At 33.6% G+C, this 25,959-nt stretch overlaps 1 protein-coding gene across 1 annotated transcript; it reads left to right on the plus strand.

Annotated features, from left to right (window-relative positions):
- Positions 1-1,959: 1,959 nt before the first annotated feature.
- On the plus strand, positions 1,960-21,204 carry LOC125077741 (A disintegrin and metalloproteinase with thrombospondin motifs adt-2-like). The gene is made up of 13 exons (XM_047689777.1): positions 1,960-2,034; positions 5,283-5,464; positions 5,763-5,934; positions 6,161-6,481; positions 6,654-6,862; positions 7,426-7,617; positions 7,921-8,049; positions 8,521-8,635; positions 9,692-9,850; positions 10,218-10,442; positions 11,144-11,267; positions 14,892-15,067; positions 20,677-21,204. Exons 1-13 carry the CDS (start codon positions 1,960-1,962, stop codon positions 20,926-20,928), a joined length of 2,331 nt encoding a protein of 776 aa, XP_047545733.1. The 3' UTR covers positions 20,929-21,204.
- The last annotated feature ends 4,755 nt before the right edge of the window (positions 21,205-25,959 follow it).

Here is a 25,959-nt window from a genome sequence, read left to right on the forward strand (position 1 = left end):
AAATATTCGCAGTTTTTATTAGTTTTTAGATCAGAAAAATAAATATAGAAATTTTACACGAGTCCGGAAAACTTGTTCTAAATTCTTATACGGGGACGGTGAATGTATTAATTTATGACAGGTAGATAACCAATTTTTTTTTATATTTTTATTATTAAATATGTATATCTGTGCCTGTAGTTACAACGGTTCACTTACTAAGCATTGCTGTTCGGCGGTATAACGTAACTTCCCAGACGGGCTGGCAAAAAGCCCTACCACCATAACTTGGTGTTTACTAACAATTTTATAACACAAGACACGTGACAAGGATGATGTTAAATATCTCTTGTTTTGTATTTGTAAAAGACAAGGTGAGAGCAATAGTGCCTTACCATCAGGTGGCAGTCCTGAAAAAAAACCTGTAGACTGTTTTGTGATATTTCGTATGACAGTAGAACATTTTTTTAAATTATTCTCGCTCATCTTAAGTTTAATTATATTAAACTTATGAACCCGATACAAAAAGTCGTATTCAAAGTAGTAACCTTACTTAAAAGAAGTATAAAATCAATAAACTTACCCCTACTTAACTTTTGTGAACTGAGAAAACCCGTGAAACGCTATCCCAAAATACAAAGGGGTAAAATAATTTCCAGCGTGTCTAGACGGGTGATAGTGATAATTCTAATAAAAGTAGGTACCTATGTGCAGGGAAGACGCCGTAAATTCGTTTTATTGAATTAAAAACCCATTTGAATCTAAAAACTTTAAGTAATTTGTTGTCCTAAATATATTTTACTGTAATTCGTTACACGATTACAATAGTAAATAATAAGTAAAAATCCTTGTCGATTAATTTAGATACTTAATAAATTAAGGAAATAAACATTATCAAGATCTTCAAAAAGAAGAGGATGTTGTGTTACAACTTAGGATGTCCATTGACTCTAACTGATTAATTAAGTTATTCGTTACGTACTGTAAATCTATATTCGTACGTTTAGACTTAAACTTCATATTTTATAGTTAAACAGAGTGTGACTCAATCTTTAGGTATATTTTTAAAATAAAGTTTGTTTTTTTTTATTAGCTATATAATCTATTTCCATAGATATTTAAAGTTTTCTCGGGTTATGTAAAAGAGCTTTCAAAGACACTGCCAAAGTCGCGTGTGTGCAAATAAATAATAAACGTACTTATTGTGACCATTGTTATTAAAACTTGACGTAATAAATAAGATCTTTCTTTTAGAAATATTTAGTATGCTTAATATTATAATAATTTTAAGTATTCACATTAAAGTGACTCATTCGGCCCGCTTTCAAATAAAATTGATTACTTAATGACTGTGCGGGTGTCTTAGTTATCTGTAAGAAGACATTAAAATAACATTAACCCTACAGTACACATACACTGTTGTTTATTTTTATTGTAATGCTTATAGCACATATGTAACACACTTTGAGTTTCTCGTCGTTCATCCCTTATTATTAGGACAAGGAATTTAACACTTAGACGTTAATTATTTCGATTTCTATGCAATAATATCATAAAAAAAAAACAAATATTGTTTTTTCTGTAAGTAGACCAACTTGATTAGTTGATATTATTCATTTGTATTAATTAGCGGAAGCGCCAGTAAGCGGCTGCCTTGAATGATGGATGACTCGCGACAATGCTCCTACGGGGACGAGTGTGGGCGGCGTCTTGACAGCCAAAATCTGCACTTTCCTTTGACTTTCTCTCGGAGGTGCGAAAGGTGTTCACCGAGGGCACGCAATGGTTATTCGGTAGCCGGCACAGCATAAGTGTACGCGCTCTAATCGCAAATCAGTCGACGCGCTTGTTAACACATGGTGCATCGCTCTCTTTATCGATATTCAAAACACCTGCATGATATTCGCGTATTTATAAAGATCAGCTCAGTTAAAGGTAGTTTCAAAAGTCGTGAAGTGAGATGAGATACTGACGTAGGTTATGGCGCGCACAGTTCAAATAGTGTTTGTAGCTCTGTTTTTCGCGCTACGAGGCAGCACGCCTGCGCGTTTTCCCGTAAGTAGCATGTATGCATGGGCGGGCGGCGGCTCGTTCATGTATTCCCATTTTATTTTAATACATTTGCTATGTTATTATTCTTATAATTATGAGTGTTTAATTCTGTTTGATTCAATATTTGTGCGACATGGGCTTGTAATTTAATTTAAAATGTAATATAAAATATTTTAAGTTTAAATGATGATAAGGTAACCGAAATGTAACATACAAGTAACAACGTAAAAAAAAGTAGGGGATACCGAAATATCGATACTTTTATAATTACTTAAAAGCCATATAGTTTTCAGGATAAGATTAATTATATTTTTAATATAAAATTGTTTTTCTTGTAAACTTTACGATCGTCGTTAATAATACTATCGTACTATTGTTTTGCACGTGTTTTTAAGAGTCACACATAATATTTATGCAGGGTTATCTAGTTTATCTAAAATTCCCTAACAAATAAATAGAACTTATCCTACTTTTTGGGGATTTTAGCAGTGTATAAACTACAAAATGTACTCAAAAATAATATGACATGTAGGTAAAAATAATTTAATTTTATATTAATAAATATAAATTGGGTCTTTAGTAAAGTTAATTTAGACATATAAAGAATTTCAGATACTTGGTTATTGAAATATAATTCATTTTCGATATTAAAGTTATAATTTTTACTAATAATCTTATTATTTTATATGACTATTTATATAATTTGATTTGAAATATTATCTTTAATATTCATCTGTTTTATATGTGATTAGATGTGCAGCGCGGTTTTACTGGTATTGATTATAACAATTTGATTTATATGGGCGTTTTTTATACATTTTATATCCACTTGTCTAAAACTAAATACCCACTACAATTAGCTTGGACTCAATTCTGCTAGATTCATAGGGTCGTACCGTAAAGTTGTGATGCAAATAGCCTTAACGAAAAAAATATTTCTTCGATCGTAACTGATGGATTCCGACACGAAGGCGCTGTAACTTATTAATTTTTCACCATTGGAATATTATACAGCATAAATATTATAATACCAATCAAGTATATACCTATTCCAGAATATTTTACATTTTAGTGATAAATTGTTTTTTTTTTCACTTATCGAGGAGTAATTTTAAACAAAAATCTAAATTTATTTTAATTATGTTACATTTTATCATATAAAACCTCAACCTTAAAGTTAACATGTAAACTTTAGTGTCCCATTTATTTCTATATTTAATATAGAAGATCGCGGTTGACATGGAACTGCCTAATATAGGAATAAAACTAATTGAATGCTTTAGTGTTTTCTTACTTAAACATTCATACCGCAAGTGAAATGTCAATACATGTGTCATTCATATTCCTAACGGGCACTTTCTGATGACTACATAAATACATCATTTGTTCGGGATGTAAGAAAATAAGACAAAGATTTCTTGACTTCTCTTTCACCGTCTTGTTATTATGACGGTATTAAGGTCGAGGTTGTTTAACTTATTGATTTTTAAAATAATAACGTTACTGTGTTTTCCTTGTTTTAGTCAAGTAAATGCGAAATTGAATCGATCGTAGTTAAATTTGACATAATGGTATTTTGAGACCTGGATTTGAATATAAGAATAAAAAATATTCACGGGGAACAACTACTACTGGATAATGTCCTTAGCCAGTTCGCCTAAGCTGATTTAATCAATACCATAATCTATTCTTAGTGTAGCTTTGAGGCTCGGTAACCTCGATCAATCATGCTAATAGCGAGATGAGACAAATTAATTCAACAATCCTTTAGAAAAAATGTGTTGTCTAATCGGAGCGTTCGGTTACGATAACTTTCACTACCTACTTATTTCTTTGCGTTCTAAATTGTATAATTTTATTTTGGCAATTATATTGCATAACATAATCGAGTCTTAGGTCTTTCCCGCACTGGATCACGTAGTAGAGTTACACAAGCATAAACCTCACGTAGTAGATTTTTTTCGATCGTATTCCGGTGATTCACGGCGCGGGCTCTATTGTCCCCGGTGTTGCAACGTGATGGCGAACTCTACGTAATTGAGATCGATGTGAATAACTTTCATCATCCGGAACGTAACGTAACACGGACAATTGAATTCCAAACTTAATGACTTTTCAAGTTAACACAATCCTAGGTTCTTGTGAATCGATATTATAATAGAATCATATTGTCTAGTGGTGAAGTTGTAATGGAAAACAAATAAAATTTGACTTTCCCCTTTACTTAATTTACTTGTGGCCGCTAATGTCAAGTCTATACTTGGTTGACTCACATACGTTCATTTCGGTTTCACTAACCTCTAAAGTTTGTCAATTTAATAGCACCGTAACACTTATCTACGAGAATATCGATGATGAATTATTATTTATAAATCCGCGATAATATACATTGTTATATGTGCCGAAAGCATAAATGTGAAAGTATTAATGAACATTATGTTCTTATACACAATAAAGATTAGACACACTATACCATTCGTTTTAATTTAACTTTAATATATTAAACTAAAATTGAGGTCTCCATTTAAGTTTAATATATGAAAAGAAGAAAGGATTTTAAATTTGTTTGTTGAGAGAAACCTATTGTCATATTAAATTCATCATCGTCTGAGAATTTTTAATTTAGGCCAATTAATGTAATGGATTTGGCGATCATTTTATTTGAGGCGCTAATTATTTCATTGGAAGTATTATCAACAAAGGCGTAAGCGTTAAACTTAAATAAGTCAGCGGGTTTGTATGATTAATTCCAAAACACGCATCCGTGCCTCGCTATCCGTCTCGTCGTCGACAGGCGACCCCGTTCAATTCATATGAGCAGTATTTATCACGGTCTTGTCGAGTTCACTCGACATGTTCTTGACACTAACGTCGATTGTTTTATTTAGGTACTCGTAAATTTAGTTTATTTACGTAAAACTACGAAAATATATTTGTTTATACAAAATCTAAAGGTTTTTATACTTTATTATAAATTATTGGACAAAAAAAACTATGTTTTTTCGTAGATTTTTAATATATATAATATGTGTTTTGTTTGAAAGTAAATATTGACACGATTTCTTAGAATTTTAAAAAATATAAAAAAAAACAATGAGGTTTCAAATTTGTACAAGGCCATCGAGTTACGGTAGTTCCTAGGAGCTTATCATAAAATTCACTGTTTGTATTTTATAAAAACGTATTTTTAAACATTTATTTATTGTTAATTTGTTTTATTGCTTATGGTCATGATCTGGCTATGACTATAGGATATACTGCCATCCTATGGGTGGTGGTCGACCGGACTTAACTCAGACGAGACGCCAGATGAATCAAGTAAAGATGTGCAAGTTGTTTATTTACCCGCATTGGTTCCACGTGAAGCACAGTCGACTGAGTTCTCGCCGAAAAGTGACGTCCCACTGCCCTACAGTTTTGATGCCTTCGGCAGGTAGGTTTGATGAATTTACCTTATTATATATTTTTATAAATAGTGTTACAATGCGTCAGAAATAAAGTTTTATGGTAATTCTGAATGTAAGTATAGTATTTTGTAATAATGTATAGTCCGTATTGAGTCCAAATTGAGATTACTCAGCTATAATTTTATTCCTAATTATAAATTACTGGCTTATAATAAACTATTATGTAAGAATAAAAAAAACTATACCATATTTAAATGTAATAAAGTTATGTTTATTTTTTTATCTAGAAGGTTATTTTAAATAGCACCTTTAAAAACATTTCAGAAATTTCGACTTACAACTTTTACCAAATAGGAGGCTTGTATCGCCTCAATTTCGAGTTTGGTCGGAAGATGGACCGGATGAACCGCTATCCAGCGTGGACTCCTCCTGTCACTTCTTGCACTCTGGTCCAGGAGCTGTCGCCGCTTTTTCGGCTTGTAAAGACCACACTCTTGTAAGTTAATAATAAAACAGATAATGAAATATGAGTTTGAAATTATACTAATGAAATGTAACTGGCCCTAGGCCATCTTTCAATGTCATGATACATAGTAACCTTCTCGATTAGATAAGTTAAAAATTCTTTTAATGCATTTGTTTATGTTTAGCGTATAAATAGTTTGTAATGGGGTATATTATTGCGAAGTAATGGTGTTATGACGAGACATAATTTATTACAGCATGGTCTAATTATGACTGAAAATTCAACGTATGAGGTTCGCCCACTTCCTTCTGGACGCGCTAAATCAAGTGGCGGTAGACGGGAACGTATGGCGCATGTTATTCGACGAGCTCCTCCACCACCGTCCCCTCTAGACGACGCCAGACCGCTGCGTCATACCGCCCGAAGACCACGATACCGTCCAAACAAACCCGCACCGTCATCGTATACTATTGAAATAGCTCTGTTTCTGGATGAGGCGGCGTACAAGCTCTTCTATCCTCATCTCAATTACAATGAAGCGGACTTGCGAGATATGCTACTCGCTTATATCAATGGCGTGAGATTCAAATATTTAATTAATAAATTAATCAAATCCAGAATTTTATACTACTTATATCAAAATCTATTTCGCTTTATTCAAGTAGGCTTTTAGAAGCACTTTTGCATCGTAATTTTACAAAACTATATAACGAAAAGCTACCATTGATTCGATTATAAATATTTTTCAGGTGCAAGCATTGTACCACCACTCTTCGCTCGGAACTAGTGTACAACTGTCGCTCGTGCGACTGACTCTATTGCGCACGCAGCCGTCCTCCCTGACCGCGCACGCCGAGCGCGGACGCTTGCTCGACTCCTTCTGTGACTACCAGCGCTCCCTTAATGTTGATGACGACGACGATCCTCAACATTGGGATATGGCTTTGTTACTTTCTGGGTTCGTTTTATTAAAAATATTAAATAACTTATACGTCGTTATTCTGAAAAAAAATGTTATATCTGATATCTGAAGTACATATATCTGGTAATTTCAACAAAATACGTGTTTTTGGGAAATTTTAGAGAGAAATTACTCTAGAAAAGACTTTTTAGATAATTTTATCAAACAAAATAAAAGATATCCTGCGTGGATCCCGCGCTGGATTTTCGTAATTTGATAATTCATAATATTTGTTGTTTCTTTAATCAAATTCGTTTTTAATCTATTTAATCATGAGTCTACCTTCACGTAAAATTATTTGCGGATTTGTATGAGTGTGTCACGCTCGTGCTTACGTTACTTACGTGCTTGTCTCAGCGTGAGATGACAAGAATAAAGACAGCAAAATATATTAATTAGAGCGACTACATTTGTTAAGCGCGTACATTATAGTTTTACACTTAAGAACCTCAACCATCAATTGGTAGCGGAGAAATAATCTGCTTTTAAAAATACTTTACCAACACCAAATGAATGGAATAAAGGCAAGCGAATGATGAATGATTCGCGTTATGTTTCAGGCTGGACTTCTACTCAGAAGAAGGTGGGCACCGGAACGGCGTGACGATGGGCCTGGCGCCCGTGGGCGGCGTGTGCCTGCCCGCGCACGCGTGCGTCGTGTCGGAGTTCGGCGCCGCGGACGCGCTCGGCCGCCCCTACCCCTCCGCCGGCTTCACCTCCGTCTACATCCTCGCACACGAGATCGGTCACAAGTCCGTCGACTCAGCTTCTTAGTTCACTGCTCCACGATGACCGCGAACAAATTTCAATAATATTATAAATGCAAATGTTTGAATACATGGATCGATCACGTCAGAATGAAATTTAACACAGAGATAAATCTTTGCCTAGTACAACGCATAAGTTACTTATTCATAACACTCTGCATGTTTTATGGCAAAATTATCCATTCTCAGTAAAATTTATATTTATTTTAGATAAGTTATCATCTAATACTGACTTGACTTAGAATTTTAAGTTTTTAAGAACGAGTTGAAAATATTTCTGTGTTCCAGTTTGGGCATGCACCACGACGGTACGGGCAACTCATGCGCTCGCGACGGCTACATTATGTCGCCTTCGCGCGGAACCAACGGCGAGGCGACGTGGTCGCACTGTAGCGCTCGAGTCGTCGCTGATCTACAGTAAGTGAAACTGAACAACCCTGGAATGACATAGAGAGAAAAAAGCAGTCGCTCTTGGTCTTTAGTGACTGTGGGCTCAAAATTCTATCGACAAGCAAAAAAGAAAAATGTTCAGAAGGAGAGCATAAATCTTAAAGACGGCGCACCTCCAGCTAAGAGGTTTACAAATAAGACGTGAAATTGTCTTGGAGAATGCAATTTTATTACTAATGTAGAATGCAAAATGCAGACGCTATTACAAAATTTTATTAATGACTGATGTTTTTGAACATATTTCCGAGGAAGAAATTCTAGAGATTTTCTTGATCTCACATCGCACTGTTTATATTTACAAGCGCAAAGAACATTAAGATGGCAGACTATGAAATATTTTCTACTTATTTTAAAATTGGCGTATTGTCGAAAATCACTTCGCAAATATGACAAATTAATTCTACTTTATCCCAAATAAGGAACTAATTTCACTTCCAGATGGGCTACATGTCTTTTTGACGGAGGAGATGAATTGGATGTGCCGCAGGAACTTCAACATGAAAGATTCGGAGACGCTCCGGGAGTTATGTGGGGAGCCAAGAAACAGTGCGAGGTAAATCTATACATTAAATAAAATTAATAAATTGGCGTTTCTATACATAAAAATATAACTAATTAATAATCTGTAGAATTTCAGTTAGTTTTTGAAGATTTTGTCTGTCTATCTGTATTTGCATTTTTCATATAGAATTAAAAAGGTGCGTCGGTTGGCCGCGTATAGGAAATATTAGTACAGCATGAGCGTGATGACATGTGCTGTAAGCCTTCTCCTTAAGTAGAGAGAAAACTTTTACTCAGTAGTGGCTCATTTACTTACTTTACTGCTTACTTACATATATATTATAATAATTATTTACTTTTAACTGTTAATAAATCAGATAAATTTAGAGCTTTAACAAAATTTTTATATTATATGTAACTGTCACCTTGGCGGTTCTTTACGTAAACGAAAGTTGCGCAAATTTTTCTTTTTCACACGTGTTATCTAATTTGGAGTTTCAATAGACCGATTCCTAAAATATGTGAACACAAGTTTAGAGATAAAATGGGTCACAACGTGATCTGGGTGCCTAATTATTAGTTTACCGATATTTATTTTGAAAAAAATATTGCCGAATTTAAAATAAAAAATCGGATTCAAAATATATTTTTATTTAAATGTAAACGACAGTTTATAAATCCTATTATCCGTTGAACAGGAATAGATTGAGATTTACACGTTCACATTTTTGTAAGCGTCGCACAAATAAAATCAGAGCTTTATCCAATTGTGTTTATTGTATAATACAAGTTTTTAGCATTAGCATTTTTTAGCATTAGCAGCCTGTAAATTTTCCCACTGCTTGGCTAAAGGCCTCCTCTCCCTTTGAGGAGAAGGTTTGGAGCATATTCCACCACGCAGATTAGAAATAGAATAGAGAATTTAGCATGTCAACAACGTAACCATGTAACAAGAAACGTGGTGGCAAAAAAAAGCTTATATTTTTCTTGCAGTTTTATAAAATATAAAGAGTTGTATGGATTCGAAATAAATAGTATAAAATATATTGTAACATAATTGTTGAGATATATTGCTACTACACGGCTATATGTGGGTGCGGTCCGCCAGGTGCTGCTCCGCGACAAGGACGCGGCGGCGGCGGAGGCGGGCGCGGGCGCGGGCGGCGCGGGCTCGCTGTGCGCGCAGCTCGCGTGTCGCTCCCCGCACCGAGCCGGCTACTACTACGCGGGCCCGGCCCTGCCCGGCACGGCCTGTGGACCTGGAAAGGTACCTTAACAATCCTCACGTACATGAATGATTTGCTGATAGATTGCCATCTGTGTTTTTTTATTGGATTCGATTGCCGGCAGGGAATATAAGTAATAAATTCATCTAAATTTCGGCTCGATTCATTGTTATCGATTGGAGGATTGAAATTTGATTCGATTTAGTCGTCCATTAAATCGTTTCACTTGAAAATGTTTCATATTGACTGACTGAGAACAATCAATTATAAAAAAAATTAATTGAAGGGCAAGTCACACCTTTGCAACTAATGCGACGTGTGTTTTATTCGAATTTGAAATGTTTTATTATTAATATCATTAAGAAACACATGGGAACCGAATTAATGAATCAAAAACAATACTCGTAGTGGTGCCAAGGTGGGGAATGCGTAGCTGCGGACCCCGTGGTCGTGTCGAGCGTGGCTCCGCCGCGCGGGGGGGCGGGCGACACGTGGGGCGAGTGGCGCGCGGGCGCGTGCCGCTCGGGCTGCACGCTGCGCGGCCGCGGCGCTCGCGAGCGGCGCCGCTCGTGTCCGGACAATGCCGTCTGCGAGGGCTCCTCGTATGATGTAGCGCTTTGCGATGATTCTAAGGTAGCTAATTAACTTATTGGCAACATTTGAATGCCTCGTCATTAAACATGAACCTTTTCCTACAATGTTAATAATAGCAAAAAACGTAAACAATATGCACAGAAGTTTTTTTTGTGAAATGAAATAAGATATTCAAATGTAACGTATAAAGACCGACCTAGTGTTGAGTAGTTCTTTATTGATGTTAAAACACTCGCCTGGCTCAATGCCAATCTCTGCTCGTAGATATTGATCTAATAAGTAGTTATTAGCAAGATAAAATTTTACTCTATCATTTTCTTGGTGGTAGGGTAGGGTTTTGTGCAAGCCCTTCAAATCAAATAATTCAAGTTAACTTTATAATGAAGCGTTTTTGAATCGTCAATATTTAAAGACTACCACCGTTTCGTCTGGGCAGGTACCACCCATTTATCATATATTCTACCGCCAAGCAGCAGTACTTAGTATTGCTGTGTTCCGGTTTGAAGGGTGAGTGAGCCAGTGTAACTTATAAAATCTTAGGTACCAAGGTTGTTGGCGCATTGATGATGTAAGGAATGGCTAATATGTCTTACAGCACTAATGTCTATGGGTAGTGGTAACCATGATGATGAAGTGTCCACCTGATGGCCCATTTGCCCATTCACCAACATATAGCATCATCCAAAAAAAAATAGTTACGCCTGATAATAAAATAAAGGCAATGTTTATCGTCGACAAAGGTTTGCGGCAAGAAGAAGCGCGTGAGTGCGAGCGAGCTGGCGGCGCGCAAGTGCGGCGAGTACGCGGCGCGCCTTGCCGACCTCGACCCGCGCGGCGGCGGGCTGCAGGCGCCGCACGATCCCAGTGAGAGCCCTGCCTATACCTTACTCATTAGAAATTATGATAAATATTGTATCAGTAGTTTTACAGACTCCACGCCCGCGTAGTAAAAACTAGGAGCAGGATGCAGTATATGACGTACTTTTACGATTTTCAAATTTTAAAATGAGAACGTCCTTAGAAAAGAAATTACCCGAAAAATCATCTTTCGGAGAACATATAGTATAGTATATTTATCGATAAGCGAAATACTGCACGCACGTATCCCGAGGGCATGGACGTTTTAATACTCTGTGGCTAGCGAGCCTCTACTTCGTATTCTTCTATAACCTGATCATTCATTTTGTTTCCGTTGGAAAAGTTTTAAAAAGAAAAAAAAATTGTACAATTTTATTTGAATAAGTAATTAAGTTCGCAATGTTCTTCCGACACTATAATGCACTGTGTTTCTAAAATTTTTAGAAAAGCAAATGCTGTTTTGATTTACGCTTGGCTTTTGATAGTGTGACATATAGCTGCGGGAACTCGGAAAGCGCGATGGTGCCATTCAAAACGGAATGTTTCGGAAATATTTTCGTTTGTGAAATCTGCATACAGTCTGAACTATTGACCTTAACCTACGAAATAGGAGAATAGTAATTAGTTCATAAATTAAATAAAAGCATATTCATGTCAAGTAATCTATTGTTACCTAGTTGTTACACTTTTAAATAGCCGCTCTACTAGTTTCTTTAACAGGTATTAAATAAATACAATATTTATTTATTCTTAATAATATAATATTTAGTACTGTATGTAATTGACTTACATAATCGATACAATTGTTGAGTATCTAATACGTAGTTTTATAAGTCATTATTCTCTGTGTCTCCTTTCTTGGACATATCACATTTCCCATCATCCCAAACCATGATAATAAGATTTCATTTTAATCTTGTGTCGCGAGTGCTAAATTCAAAAAAATATCTATTGTATCATATTCTAAAAAAATATAATTCTATGCTAACCCAATCAATTAAATGAAGAATATACTATCAAAAATGAAAAAAAGATAAATTAAATTACTACATAATTTATTTACTGGCTAAATGAATTTGTAATATATTTTTTTCATCTTTATTTTTCTTATTTTTTTATCGTAACAATAACACTTTACATTAGTAATTAAGTGTTACAACAAAAGCAAAACAATAATTCATTACTAATTATGTCTTACTGTACAAAAATATTAACAGAAAAATGATAACAAAAGTATGTTGTACGATTCTTATAAACAATGTCGTACGAGATAAAAAAAATGTATATAGAGAACCTGTTGTACGTTGAAAATGTTAAAAACTTTCATAAAATAGAAAAAGAAGAAACAATTATTTTAGTAAGTAAACTTCATAAATTTATGATTGCATATGAAATATGTTGTGATGATATTAAAAATAGAAATATAGCGGTGAGAGACTGGTTCCAAATATTGTTATTTAGTTAATATCGACTCGGCTACTATCTCTCAGTTAAATTTGTCATAGGGTTTTACCCTATGAAAAAGTATTGTGTGATGTCATGGATTTAGCATTTTATGGCAGCGATTATTTTTAAAATTGACTAGCTAATCCACACACGTGTAACTACATATAATCACACATACCATTAATAAACACAGGCAAATAATTCTTATGTGTATCGTTATGTGGCGACAGAAAACATAGTATAACAAATAAGTTTTGAAAAGTGCAATGAAGCAACGAAGAAACACGCCTCTTTAGTAAGAAATACATTCCGAGACGCGTTAAACCGCATGCGACAAGAGTCTTAGTTTTAACACCATTTAATCATATCAATGTTTACGCTAATGCGTAATTTAGTCAGAATTGCTCTTTGATGATTTGTGTTCTTGAGTTGAGCGAGACCTATTATTAGAAGATATTTATTTTCATTGGCTTCAATAGCTTTTCCATTCGTTTCCTTTCTGATTTGTGGAATCGGGCGATAAATTATTCTGCAAAGATATAATTTATTAATTTACTTAAAAAACAAAGTATCTTATACTTTTTTTATTATATATAATACGCAGTAACGTGTTTCCCTCACATGAAATGGAGGAGTATGTTGGACGCGCCAGCTTTGAGTTCGGCGAAATATCTACTAAAAATCTAGCGTATCCTATGTCTCCTCTTCGGGGGCTTCACGGGCATATGCTACCATGACATTCCGACGATAATCCACTTATGCGAATCCCGGGTAACCATCTTACTCCCGGTACTGGTGAAGAAGAAGTCTTCTTTACTGGAGCGTCTCCGTGGAGGCGGTTTCCTCATCCATTCACTCCATGGCCTCTTTCTGAGATATGGAGTTTTTGCAGAAAGAGTACATTCCCAACTAGCACGTCGGTGCGAAACGTGATTAACGCCATGCTTGGCAGTGACGGATCACCACTGACTGTGGATGTCGAGGGATGCCTTGTGAGCTCCACTTGGCACAATACAATAGGGTATGGTGCGTCATGATAAAACACAATCGTTGCGTAAACGTTATGCTTCCCACCTTGAAACTGCCACGTTCGGCCAGCTGCATTAAGCAATTGTACTTGAGTGTGCCTCTCTTCTCGCTGCCCAGACTTAAATGGTGATTCAAATGGATCGTCACCGATGTTCTCTCACTATCGTCACCATCCATGACTTCGCAGGGTAATCACGTAACACTCTCACCACTATGATCCTCTGCTGTCTCCGCAGAAGGGCCTTGTTCTGAACAGTGAGATCGTCAACCCAAATAGGTGCACCATACAGCAATAATAATAAAGGTGATAAACCCTCCACGAGAGGCGTTGACGTGGTCCGTGGAATAAGAATGTGAAGTGATCCCCATCTCAAAAACAGAACTGTTTTTGAGATGGAGACCTTCAAGTCCAATATTCCAACCTTTGTGAGACTCGACTCCAATTTCTCGAGGTGGTTATTAAGACGAGCAACAAGAATATTCTCGAAGAGCTTGCCCGTCTGTATTATCCAATACCTACATATTTCAATTTTTTCTTCCATGAAAAGGGTAAAGGTTAGTTGTATTTCAAGTCAAACTAGACTTACACGTGGCTAAAAAAGATATGAATAACACGACAAAAAATATAAATTCGTTTCTAACATTACGAGGACATGTACTTTTAATGTGGCTTACAAGAAATGATGAGTCACTAAATTGTTAACAATTTTGTATAAAAGTATATGATCTTAGATGTCTTCGTAAATTAATTATTGACACTTAAAAATGTCTTTGTTAACAGAATAATCAGCTATAAAACTTAGATGTTTTGAAATCTTACTTTGTAATGAGTTATTACAATTTATATAAGTCTTATATTAAGAGTTAGTTTGGTGGGAGTTTTCAAAGATATTGAACATATATGAATTCTAGAGCTCTACTATAAATTTTATTCTAATTACATACCTTCACTAAGCCTCCAATATCATATAATTAACATACATACATAATTATTCATATGGCAATTATAAAAGAAATAAGTGACGTTTCTTTAAATTAACTCAAGGTCTTCAAATTAACTATACATATAGTATACAGTAATACATACAGTACTCCTAATATGGCGGACTAAAATCATAAGTTAATAATGAGCTGAAATTTTCAAAAACATTTTAGCTCGGATGTGGATGGGCTGCGCAATATTCTGTCGGCGTGCGGAGGGTGGAGGGTTCTACGCACCGCGGGTGGAGCTCAACGATGCGGGCCTGGATCCTTACTTTCCTGATGGCACGTGGTGTCATCACGATGGTTCTCATAATTACTATTGCTTACAGCACCACTGTTTACCGGAGGTAAGAGTTTTTATAAATTAAAAATTAATATTTCTACTTTAGTAAGTTAAATTTTTTTTCCAAAATTGTTTAAAACTGCTTTATTTTTTACGGACTGTTCTTTATTCGTATATTTGCATATAATTAAAAAAATGCTTCATAAAAAAAAGTCATAGAGTAGTGTGGTGACTTCAGTTTTTCGGATAATTTTCTCCAATAAAATCAATTCACTTTGAAAAAAAATTCAATTCAAACCACCTTAACAAGGAACAAGATCTTTTTCTATCGGTAGGACAAATTATATCTACAGGCCCTAAGTACTCATACATATTTCTAATTTCCATTTATAAATGTTTAGATATAAAACATTTAAAAGTAGCATCAATCAATACGAATATTTATTTAAGTTTCTTTAATCGTATATACAGACATTATTTAACTAAAATAAACCTTTACAATGTTTATTATAACATTTTATAAGTACTTTAACAATATAAATACTATTACCCATCGCCGGATGTACGTTATAGTTCACTTTACGGTTACACAGGAAAACGTGCCGCTGGTACATTTTTATTCACGAGTTTTCATAACATTTTAAGTAACCAGCATTTTCCTCTTGTCGAGCTAAAAATAATCTTTATCAAATGCACGTTCCAGCCATGTGTTGTTAATTCATAACTCGCCATAAAGACATTCTTAAGGCTTGTTTAAAGGCTACGTTGGTTTATTTGTAGCTGATAAGTGAGAAGTCTCCATAGCGCTGTCTAATACTCCTAATCTTATTGTTTGTCAACACGGTGCGTCATCTCACGTGCTCCGCTCAATCAAAATAGCGCCATAAAACAATATTAAAGATAATTCCTTTGACTTTACATAAGAGTACCTTTGTGTAAAATTAAATTATGTTTAGTTTTACTTTAGTTACTTTATTTATTTTTGATTTAAATACAAATTGAAAGATATTGTCATGTTGGTTTAAAGTTATAATCATATTAATATTGTAAACATATATTAAGTGTGAATTGCATTATGCTCGTTTTATAGTTTAAAGGTGCATATCATTTGTTTTGTTTGATATAGCTAATTTTGTTACTTATATACTATAAATCATAATTTTACTTCGTGTGTATTATTGAGATATATTAATTCGGTTTTGATTATTTTATGAAGTTGTCAAGACTGTTTATAAACTACATTAGGAAATTAGGTAGATATCAAAATTGTTCGCGAAAAAATACAAAACATCATAAATATATAATAGTACGTCAAACCAAACATTTGGTACCATCAGATCCATCAGTTAAAACATGATGTCGAAAGAATTTATAAAACTGGCGCGGTGACATAATATTGTGAGTACGTATTGTATCAATGTATATAAAAATTCAATATAAAATATTAATTGTATCCGTCCATAGTCAGCGCGCATTGATAGATAATTATTATGTTTCTGACGGTTAAATCAGAAAAAAACTAACGACATACAATGACATCAAGCGATTTTATAAACTGCATGCACATTATTTTGTGAACATCATATTATTTAAATTAACTTTAGCCTAACTTATCCTGAAATATGATTTCATTCTTATACCTATGTAACGAAGATAATAAAATTGTATAGGTACTTAATGATATATGTTGATAAAGATATATAAACGAATATTTCGTGTCAAGTTTTACATAAAGTAAAGTACTTTACTTTACCTACTGACTTACAGGCTGTTACTTTTAATAGCCTGTAAAGTCATTGAACTATGGTCCAAAACTTTTTCCTCTCCCTTTGAAAATAAAGTTTTGGAGTTTATTCCACCACGCTGCTCCAATGCGGGATACACATGTGACAGAATTGCTAGACTTACACGTGACAAGATTTGAGTAACAAGACAAAAAACATAGATTCGTTACTGACATTACGAGTAGATGAACTTTTAATATGGCTTACAAGAAATTATAAGTCACAACATTTTTAACAAGTCTACGTAAACTAATTATTAATACTTTAAAACGTCTTTGTTAACAGATTGAAGTTAAGTTAAGTATCCAACTTTTTTCAACATTCAAATCAAATAAGTGAATCATTGTAATGCAACTTATCTCCAAAAAGGGATACAAACAGACAATATATAATAATAGAAAATACCTCATCATAATTTTAAAATAAACATATTTTATTACTGGTCGAATTTATTGCATTTTAAAATTTAAAAATAATTTTCATTTAAACGAGTCTTTACTGAGACGAGAGACGCACGATACATATAGAGCATATTAGCTTAAGTTGTTTCGATAACAAACAACACTTTATGACTTTCTTCGTGCGTCAGAGTCTATGGGATATTTGCCAATATACGACTTAATTAGCTAATTAGTTAAATTTTGTCAAGATGCTTAATTTCAACCGTAATGAATCATTATATTTTTAACGGTTATATAGATAACCGTTAAAATATAATATTTTTAAATACATATCATATGTGTACAAACCTAATATCTATAAATAAATAATGTTTAGTGAGTGATACATTTAAGAATGTTGTCTTTTTCTTTCGAATGTTAAAACAATCATGACAGACAGAGACAATCAGTGCTATATGTAAGATTCATATCAAACATTTATAATAAAATTAATAAAGAGAAAAATATAGATCGGCGTAATTCGAGTCGTTCGTGTGCTCTAAATATTAACTCTTAATAATAATTTTCTTGGTGGTAGGACTTTCTGCAAGCCCGGATAGGTACCACCCAGTCATCAGATATTCTGCCAAGCAGCAAAACTTGGTATTGTTCTGTTCCGGTTTGAAGGGTGAGTGAGCCAGTGTAACTACAGGCACAATGGACATAACATCTTAGTTCCCAAGTTTGTTGGCGCATTGGCGACGTAAGGGATGGTTAATATTTATGGGCCAATATCTATGGGCCGAGATGGCCCAGTGGTTAGAACGCGTGCATCTTAACCGATGATTTCGTGTTCAAACCCAGGCAGGCACCACTGAATTTTCATGTGCTTAATTTGTGTTTATAATTCATCTCGTGCTCGGCGGTGAAGGAAAACATCGTGAACAAACCTGCATGTGTCTAATTTCAACGAAATTCTGCCACGTGTGTATTCCGCCAACCCGCATTGGAGCAGCGTGGTGGAATATGCTCCAAACCTTCTCCTCAAAGGGAGAGGAGGCCTTTAGCCCAGCAGTGGGAAAATTTACAGGCTGCTAATGCTAATGCTAAATCTATGGGCGGTGGTGACCACTTATCATCAGTTGGTCCATTTTCTGGTCCGCCTATCTAATACATAAAAAAAGATTCGTCCATATTAATATTATGGATTTAAAATAATGTGCTCGTAAAAAATTCAATGTGTCGTTAAATATAAGAAAAACGTTACGACTGATTTATGGTGCCCACGGATAAACGGATATCATATATTATAAGGTGGAGACATTTATCTGTACGAAACACTTATAATGACAGTCACGCCTCACTTAAATCAAGTACCTAACACTCGATGCCTCTCTAATGGGCTTGATAAATAAGATAATATCGAATCGTATAAGCTATTTTCAGCAAGTTCCAACATTTGGACGTTAAATATTATATTAACATACGGAGCACGTTCGGACATTGATTAAAACCCCTAATACAAAGGCAAAATATACCTACATGAATAACTGATTTATTTTTGAACACTAAATAATTTGCATAAAATTCATAGTATCTATATATATAAATTCCTTGAAAACAATGAGCCCAGTGTTTAGAACACGTGCATCTTAACCGATTATTATTTCGGGCTCAAACCCAGGCAAGCACCACTGAATTTTCATGTGCTTAATTTCTGCTTATAATTTATCTCGTACTTGGCGATGAAGGAAAACACCGTGAGGAAACCTGCATGTGTCTAATTGCAAGGAAATTCTGCCACATGTGTAATCCACCAACCCGTATTGCAGCAGCGTGGTGGAATATGCTCCATACCTTCTCCTCGAAGGGAGAGGAGAAGGTATGGAGCATATTTCACCACGCTGAAATTTACAGGCTGTTAATGTGATGTAAAATGTAATGTAATGTTTTTTTGTATTGTTGCTTTATTAGCTTGTGGGATAAATGCATTTCCATGTACCTACTTAAAACATAAGTACTATGTAATTGCGCATTGTATTGTATGAATTGTTCGAATAGGTACCTTATCGATTTAAAGTACATGTAATAGGTATATAATATCATAATTTATGTCCCCTTTTTAATAAATATTGTAGCATTTGTTTAGAGTATTATCGTATTGTTTCTTATGTCAAATAACTAATGACTTATCATACTTCAATGAGTAACTTATCATCTTTTAATTCATCGGTGTTAATCAAAATAAAATTATGAGTAGGATATTTAACTTATTTTAGCAAAAAAAAATAATAAAATTGATCGATAAAAGTGGATAGGACACTGGCTTTCCGTAGCAGAGCCGTGTTCAGTTCTGTTTCTACTTCCATGGCTTTTCACGTTCAATAAGGCTGTATATGATTCAGAATATTCACAATTTATCTGTGACGCATATCAGTTTACTGGTGTGTTGTTAATACCTTATGTGTATAATTACATATTTGTAACTTACGACATTTTTACGATTTACATGAAACATCATACATTTAATATTTTATGGTCTGGGCGTTACACTGTCGAAAAGTTGAGCAAATTAATAAGTCGCTGTTAGAATATATGTACGTATAAAAGATAGGCAATCTGGGAAATGGGTCCGCTGATAATTAGTGGTCACGACCGCTCATATAAATTGTTATTGTAAGAAAAAATAACCATCACTAACATCGGCAATGCGCAACCAAGTAAAATATTCTACGTATTCTAACGTAACCTTCCCAGACAAACTTGCAGTAAGAGGATAAATATAAGAAATATTTCCATTTCTTTCAACTTTTCTGTTCGTCTGGAGCTTCTTTTAATGTTAGTCGTTTTTATTTTAATCTAATTATATTTCATAGCACACTCAATCCCTATATAAATAAGAAATATGTTTCAAACGTTAAGACGACTTTCAAACCGAAATTGTATAACAGGTTTTCACCATCTTTGGTCAATACGCGATGTTTAAATAATAAATAAATCACGAAATTGTCAAAATCAACAATATTTAAAAAGTGTGGCTACAATAAGTATTATTATAAATTTAATTTAATTTAAAAGCCACGACAAATCCTAGTGATACAGTAATTTATTTTATTAGCAACTAGTAGCTAAACAGCAACGAGCATGGAAAACTTAAGATTTTGGATAAATAGTTTACGTCACAATCACATAATTTTATTAATCTTACGTAAGAAATACTTTCCGATAGCTTTTAAAATTTGAGTATTGATAACGATACCTAATTTATATTAAATATTTACTTCATTGAACCAATATTATAGTTATCATGAAAAACAGGCAAATTGACAGTTTTTAAAATTATTATTCGTAATTCTATATCAGCAGTTTATCGCCACATATATATAAAAACACGACACTCACTGCTTTTTTTTCTTTAGGGGTCGGTTTTCATCATATTTTAGTATTAAAGTTATATAACTTATGCAGCATCCTGAAAGTGTTTTAATGTGGATTTTCTTACGTAACAGAATTTCAAGATGACTACCCAATTTCATATCTGGGAGTTGCCGAGTGAAGACATTAGTGGTGCGTTCAACGCAAGAGCGCGGGCGGCACCCGAAGACGCAGCGTCGGCTGCTCTCCGGGCCTACTTGTCTCTGGATAAAGCTGGTACACCATTGGCCCGAGCTGTGCTACCACCACATATTCCCGAAGAACCTGAAACCGACTGGGAAGTTCTCGACTACGTGGAAATACCCGCAAGAAACAAAACCAACTAAAATTGTATTCAGTTAATTGTATTTTGATGAAAAAATGTTTCTTGCCAAATTTATTTTTAAGTAAATTAAATTTAATAAATATAAATTAATATATAAGAATAAAAAAAGTTACCTTAAGTGGGTTATAGCAACAAAACGATAAAATGTAAGTATCCATAAAATATAAAGTTATGTATATTTTTATGCCTGAAGATTGTTGAAACTAAAATCATTGCATTTATTAGAATAGTTCGCTAGATATTTAAGTATATAGGAATACTTTATATTCAAATTAGAATGGAAGGAATAATTGTAAAGTTCATGTCAGGTCATGGAAATAGTCCATTGTTCCTGTCTCATGGAACTTTTACGATGATATTGAAAAATTATTTTTTAAAAAATATAGTTTTTCACTCAAGGTGTAGGAATTAATAACCTTCTATCCAAACTACAAATGTGCTAGTCGTCAAAATAGTATTTTTAGTGAGTAATATGTTAAGTTAAAAATTGTGTAGTTATTGTAATTTATATATAACCTCTTTAGTTCATTGATATCTTAAATAAACGATTTACAAAGTATCATAATTATGGTTATTATTGAGCTGCGCATCATCACTGGCAATCATAGATATCAATTACATCCGAGATTATAAATCCTTTGACGATGGCTTAATCAAGATAGTATGCAGGAAGATCAAGATAGGATTTGGTCGAAATCTATACGTACGGCGACGCGCGTATATACAGAAGAGAGATAGTGAGCGTTTCTACGCTGCATCAGGGCAATTAGACAGCACCCTTTGTGACTTGCTCAGCCAAAGCTTAAAAGATTAGGTACAGGTAGACTCAGCTCAGAAGCTTATACGGTTAGCCGTATTTATGTGGTATAGTTTCGTAATTTTCTTAGTATCGTGTATTACGGTATATTTCTTTGGAGTAAAGCTTCAGATATAAAACTGTACAATTTTCAAATAAAAATTTCTTTCTAAACTTGGATATTCTATAAAAAATATGACGTGCTGCGAACGCTGAGTACTCTCAGATTTTCTCCATGATTTGTGCTGTAGAACGGAGATAGATGACATTTTATTTGTCATTTTACGCGTTATGTGCTGTTATCTGTTACAGATGGATATAATTGTAATATACTGTACTGCTTTGCTGGTCTAGTGACCGGTAGGCCAAACATAAGATCCCGAGGAACAACCCCAAATCGGGCGGATACAAAGTCATTGGGTTTTTCTGTCGAAAACATTTCAGTAACAGTCCGGCGTCTCGATCTGTGTTTGCGCCCTGCCCTGCGTGTGATGAGACCTCCTTGAGACCTCCTTGTTGCCGAAATCGGTAGTAGTGATGAATGTTTTATTATTTGCCCTGTTTCCATTCTCATACCTCTTCTGAAAGAAGAAAAAAAATCTCACAATTGCTTCAAAAATAATTTAAAGAGATATTTCAACGTATGCCGGTCGTTAGCTAGTAGATAAGGACGAAGGATAAAAACCATGTCAGAGCAGAACAACAAAGACAACAATGAGTAATATTTCAGACATTACATAATTAATTATCACTATGGTTGAACAACCTAGGAAGACTATTATAATTTTATGAACGGATAGAATAAAACAGAGTAATTAGAGTAGATCTTATATCTATTTAAATAATGTCTACTTAATACACTTAGTGCAGTAACGTCGCAGACGAAAATGGTAAACAATTAAAATGTAAGTGTTTATTAAAGTTAATCTTATCATGAAGTAGTAGTTAAGATAAATAATTATACATAATCTATAATCATAAAGTACATAAGTACTTCCTGCTTTTATAAGTACTAGCTTGACGATTACCTGAGGCAGGTCTCGTATTGTGTCATCGCTTGTTTCTTAAAACTTTTATAATATTATTAATCATCAAACTATATATAGTTTTGTCTTTTTTATTTATAAAATATTTATAATTTTTGAACTGAAAAATATCTAAAAGTCTTTTAACTTCGCTGATATATCTTAAATTTATCTTATCTTATTCAAGCGTTGTCTATTCCTTACTTTATGTTTAGTGAATAAATTTATTTTATTATTATCATACATAAAATCATTATTCCTTTCTACATTTATTAACACTACCAAAGGACCTTTCGAAGAAATTGGTCCATCTAGAAATAATGCCACAATAATAGTAGACCTAAAAATATGTGCGTTATTTCAATAATTTGTACAATGTCTGACAAGTTTTATTATTTATTTTTTCATATGATATCATATTTTTCATAAGAAAACATTATAATTAATCAATGAATTTAAGACAATATTTCTTTATACCTTATTTCTTATTTTCCATCCATTACTTTTTTTAAACAAATGATGCGTCTCATAAAATTTTATTTTGAAATACTTTTGAAATAATTTCATTAAAAATCTAAAAAAATAAATTTATTTTGTTTTAGTATATACTTATTATTTATAAAAAAACAATTGTTCAATGTTCCTTGCTTAAAACTTCAGGTGTTTAATCTACTGAAATTGGTTGAATTTTCAAATCTTTGCAATCTCATACTTAGACATGTCCAATTTTAAATGCTTTCATATTTTCACAAGTTATTATTAATCGATTGTTTCATTTTTTATGATATAGCTTGGTGGACGAGCAACTGGGTCACCTGACGGTAAGTGATTTAATATCACGTATTTTTATTAATTACTCAATTGCCAGGAGTAGATTACTATCATAAGCTATATTTTCTTTTCATTTACAGTCTGTTGACATATTCTTTGATTAGCGTCCACATATCTGCTCTAATTATGACAATGTTTGTTTTTTTTTATGAATGCTTCACTTGAGTTTGATTACAGTTTTTAATTCCTACACAGTTTTAATAAAACGTGTGTTTCATTGTATTTATATTAGGATTTATAAAATTGTGTAAATACGTATATTCAAGGCTAAAAAAGGTTAAATTACGAATGGTTATTGTAAGAACGTTTTTTGTTACTTGAGGTAATGTTTATGAATCTATAAAGGTCGCGGTACACAATAATTGTAACTTTGAAAGAAGCGGTAATAAATTATGTAATTTTATACCTTAAATGAATTTACAGAAGGCATTACAAACGTGATCCTCATGGTAACACAAATCTAATTATACATTCAGAGCACATGTCACTTGTAAATCTGCACAGTAGTTTCATACTCTGACAGCCTTTTTTTGTTCGAGTGTTTTGTTAATAGATTTGCATTTCAAGTGATTTACACATGAACGCCGAAGACATTTAAAACAACTTCGGCCAAATTTAATTTAATGATCGACATGTCTTGTGTAACTGATAATTGATGTGTTTTTTTTTAAATTATCATATGAATTGGCTTTTAAAGTGTAAATAGATATTTACAAATTTTAGGATTATTTAAATTTGAAAATTTGTAGGATGTTTTGTTATAAAATACGCAATATTAAAGAAATTCTGGAATATAATTTAGCGTTGTTATTAAAACGCATATAACATTTCAAACTTTATTATTTATATTTACTTCATACTGACTTTTGTTGCTTTTTAAAAGGTCAACATTCAAATAGAATGGCGTGGATTTGTTATATCGATGATTTAGCTAAATAGCTTAATAATAGCAATTAAAAATCATGACCAAAGTAATTACAAGAATAGTAGCAGTATTTAAAATAATAATAATAATATGTTGCCCACGACTCTACCACCACTAAAAATTAAAAAAAAAAACCATTTACTCATATTTGCCCCAATCCGAGATTTTGGATCTGATGCTGTATTATGTACAAAACTTTCATCGCGTACAGTTAGCAAAATTTGGACAGAGTGGTGGCAATTCTCTTGAGAATTCCAGATCGACTTAAATTAAGTACATAGGTATACAAAACCGTCGTCAAACCTGTTTTCACATGTGGATCGAAGTGTTGAGTCAGTGAGTAGATTGTTGAAAGGCAATAACTTTAGCCTTTAACTGAAATGGATGTGTGGAGTGACGAGCTGAAAGGAAAATGGAAATGTGATGACTGATTCGGACGGATGAATCATTTTAACGGTGAGTTATATGTGAATTTGAATAGCTGAAAGGCAAAAGGAAGATTGAAAAATTATAGATTACGTCGATTGTGTATGTTGGCCAAGATATAGATATGAATCAAACTCAAAATATTCTATATCCAAGTAAGCTCATAAATCTATATTTTGAATCGTCATGTTAGTGTCTAATTAAATATCTATAAAGCTACCACCGGTTCGGAAAGTAGACTCTACCTAGAAGAACCGGCAAGAAACTCAGTAGTTACTCTTTCCAACCATTCTAATTACAAAGTATGTCAATAAAGTACTATTAAATTTATATAGGTACATAGGAATATCCTGCCTAGAAATCAACAAATACTAAGTCCACGCTTTTTTATTTTTAATGTAATCTTGTATTGAGTAATATGTTATATCATTATTTATTAAAGTTTTTTTGTCATGAGCTTGAATTTTTTTAAAAGGCCAAATTAATAATAACAGAATCTTGTTATTTAGAGACGAATACCGCGCCAAAGAAGGATGTATTAACTTTGCGAAGTCGGAAACTAGGTGTTATTTGTTCTAACTAATCTTTCCCCGTCGTATCTATGCAATGATTGTCACCGTTTCTCTTAAAAAGATTTATATTATTGTGATTATGCACAAAAATATAAATCTTTTTAAGATGTTTGTGTATATCATTTTTGTAAACATATTATGAAGCAACTGTAAGTATACCCACTTCATTGAAAACATCCCAAAGAGAGTCTCGAGCTCCAAGATTATAAATAGACTGAACAACTTTTTTTTAGGGAAATAACACAGTAGTACCGAAACCAAATCAAAGCGTTTTTTTTAAATGTTCATGTTTTTTATGAAGGTTTTTTTTTGGCATTGGTTGGCGGACGAGCATATGGGCCTGATGGTAAGTGGTCACCGCCGCCCATAGACAAAGGCGCTGTAAGAAATATTAACCATATCTTATAGTTCCCAAGGTTAGTGGCGCATAGGTGACTATGCGCCACTAACCTTGGGA

The sequence above is a fragment of the Vanessa atalanta genome, chromosome 1, assembly GCF_905147765.1.
Source record: "Vanessa atalanta chromosome 1, ilVanAtal1.2, whole genome shotgun sequence".
Lineage (NCBI taxonomy): Eukaryota > Metazoa > Arthropoda > Insecta > Lepidoptera > Nymphalidae > Vanessa > Vanessa atalanta.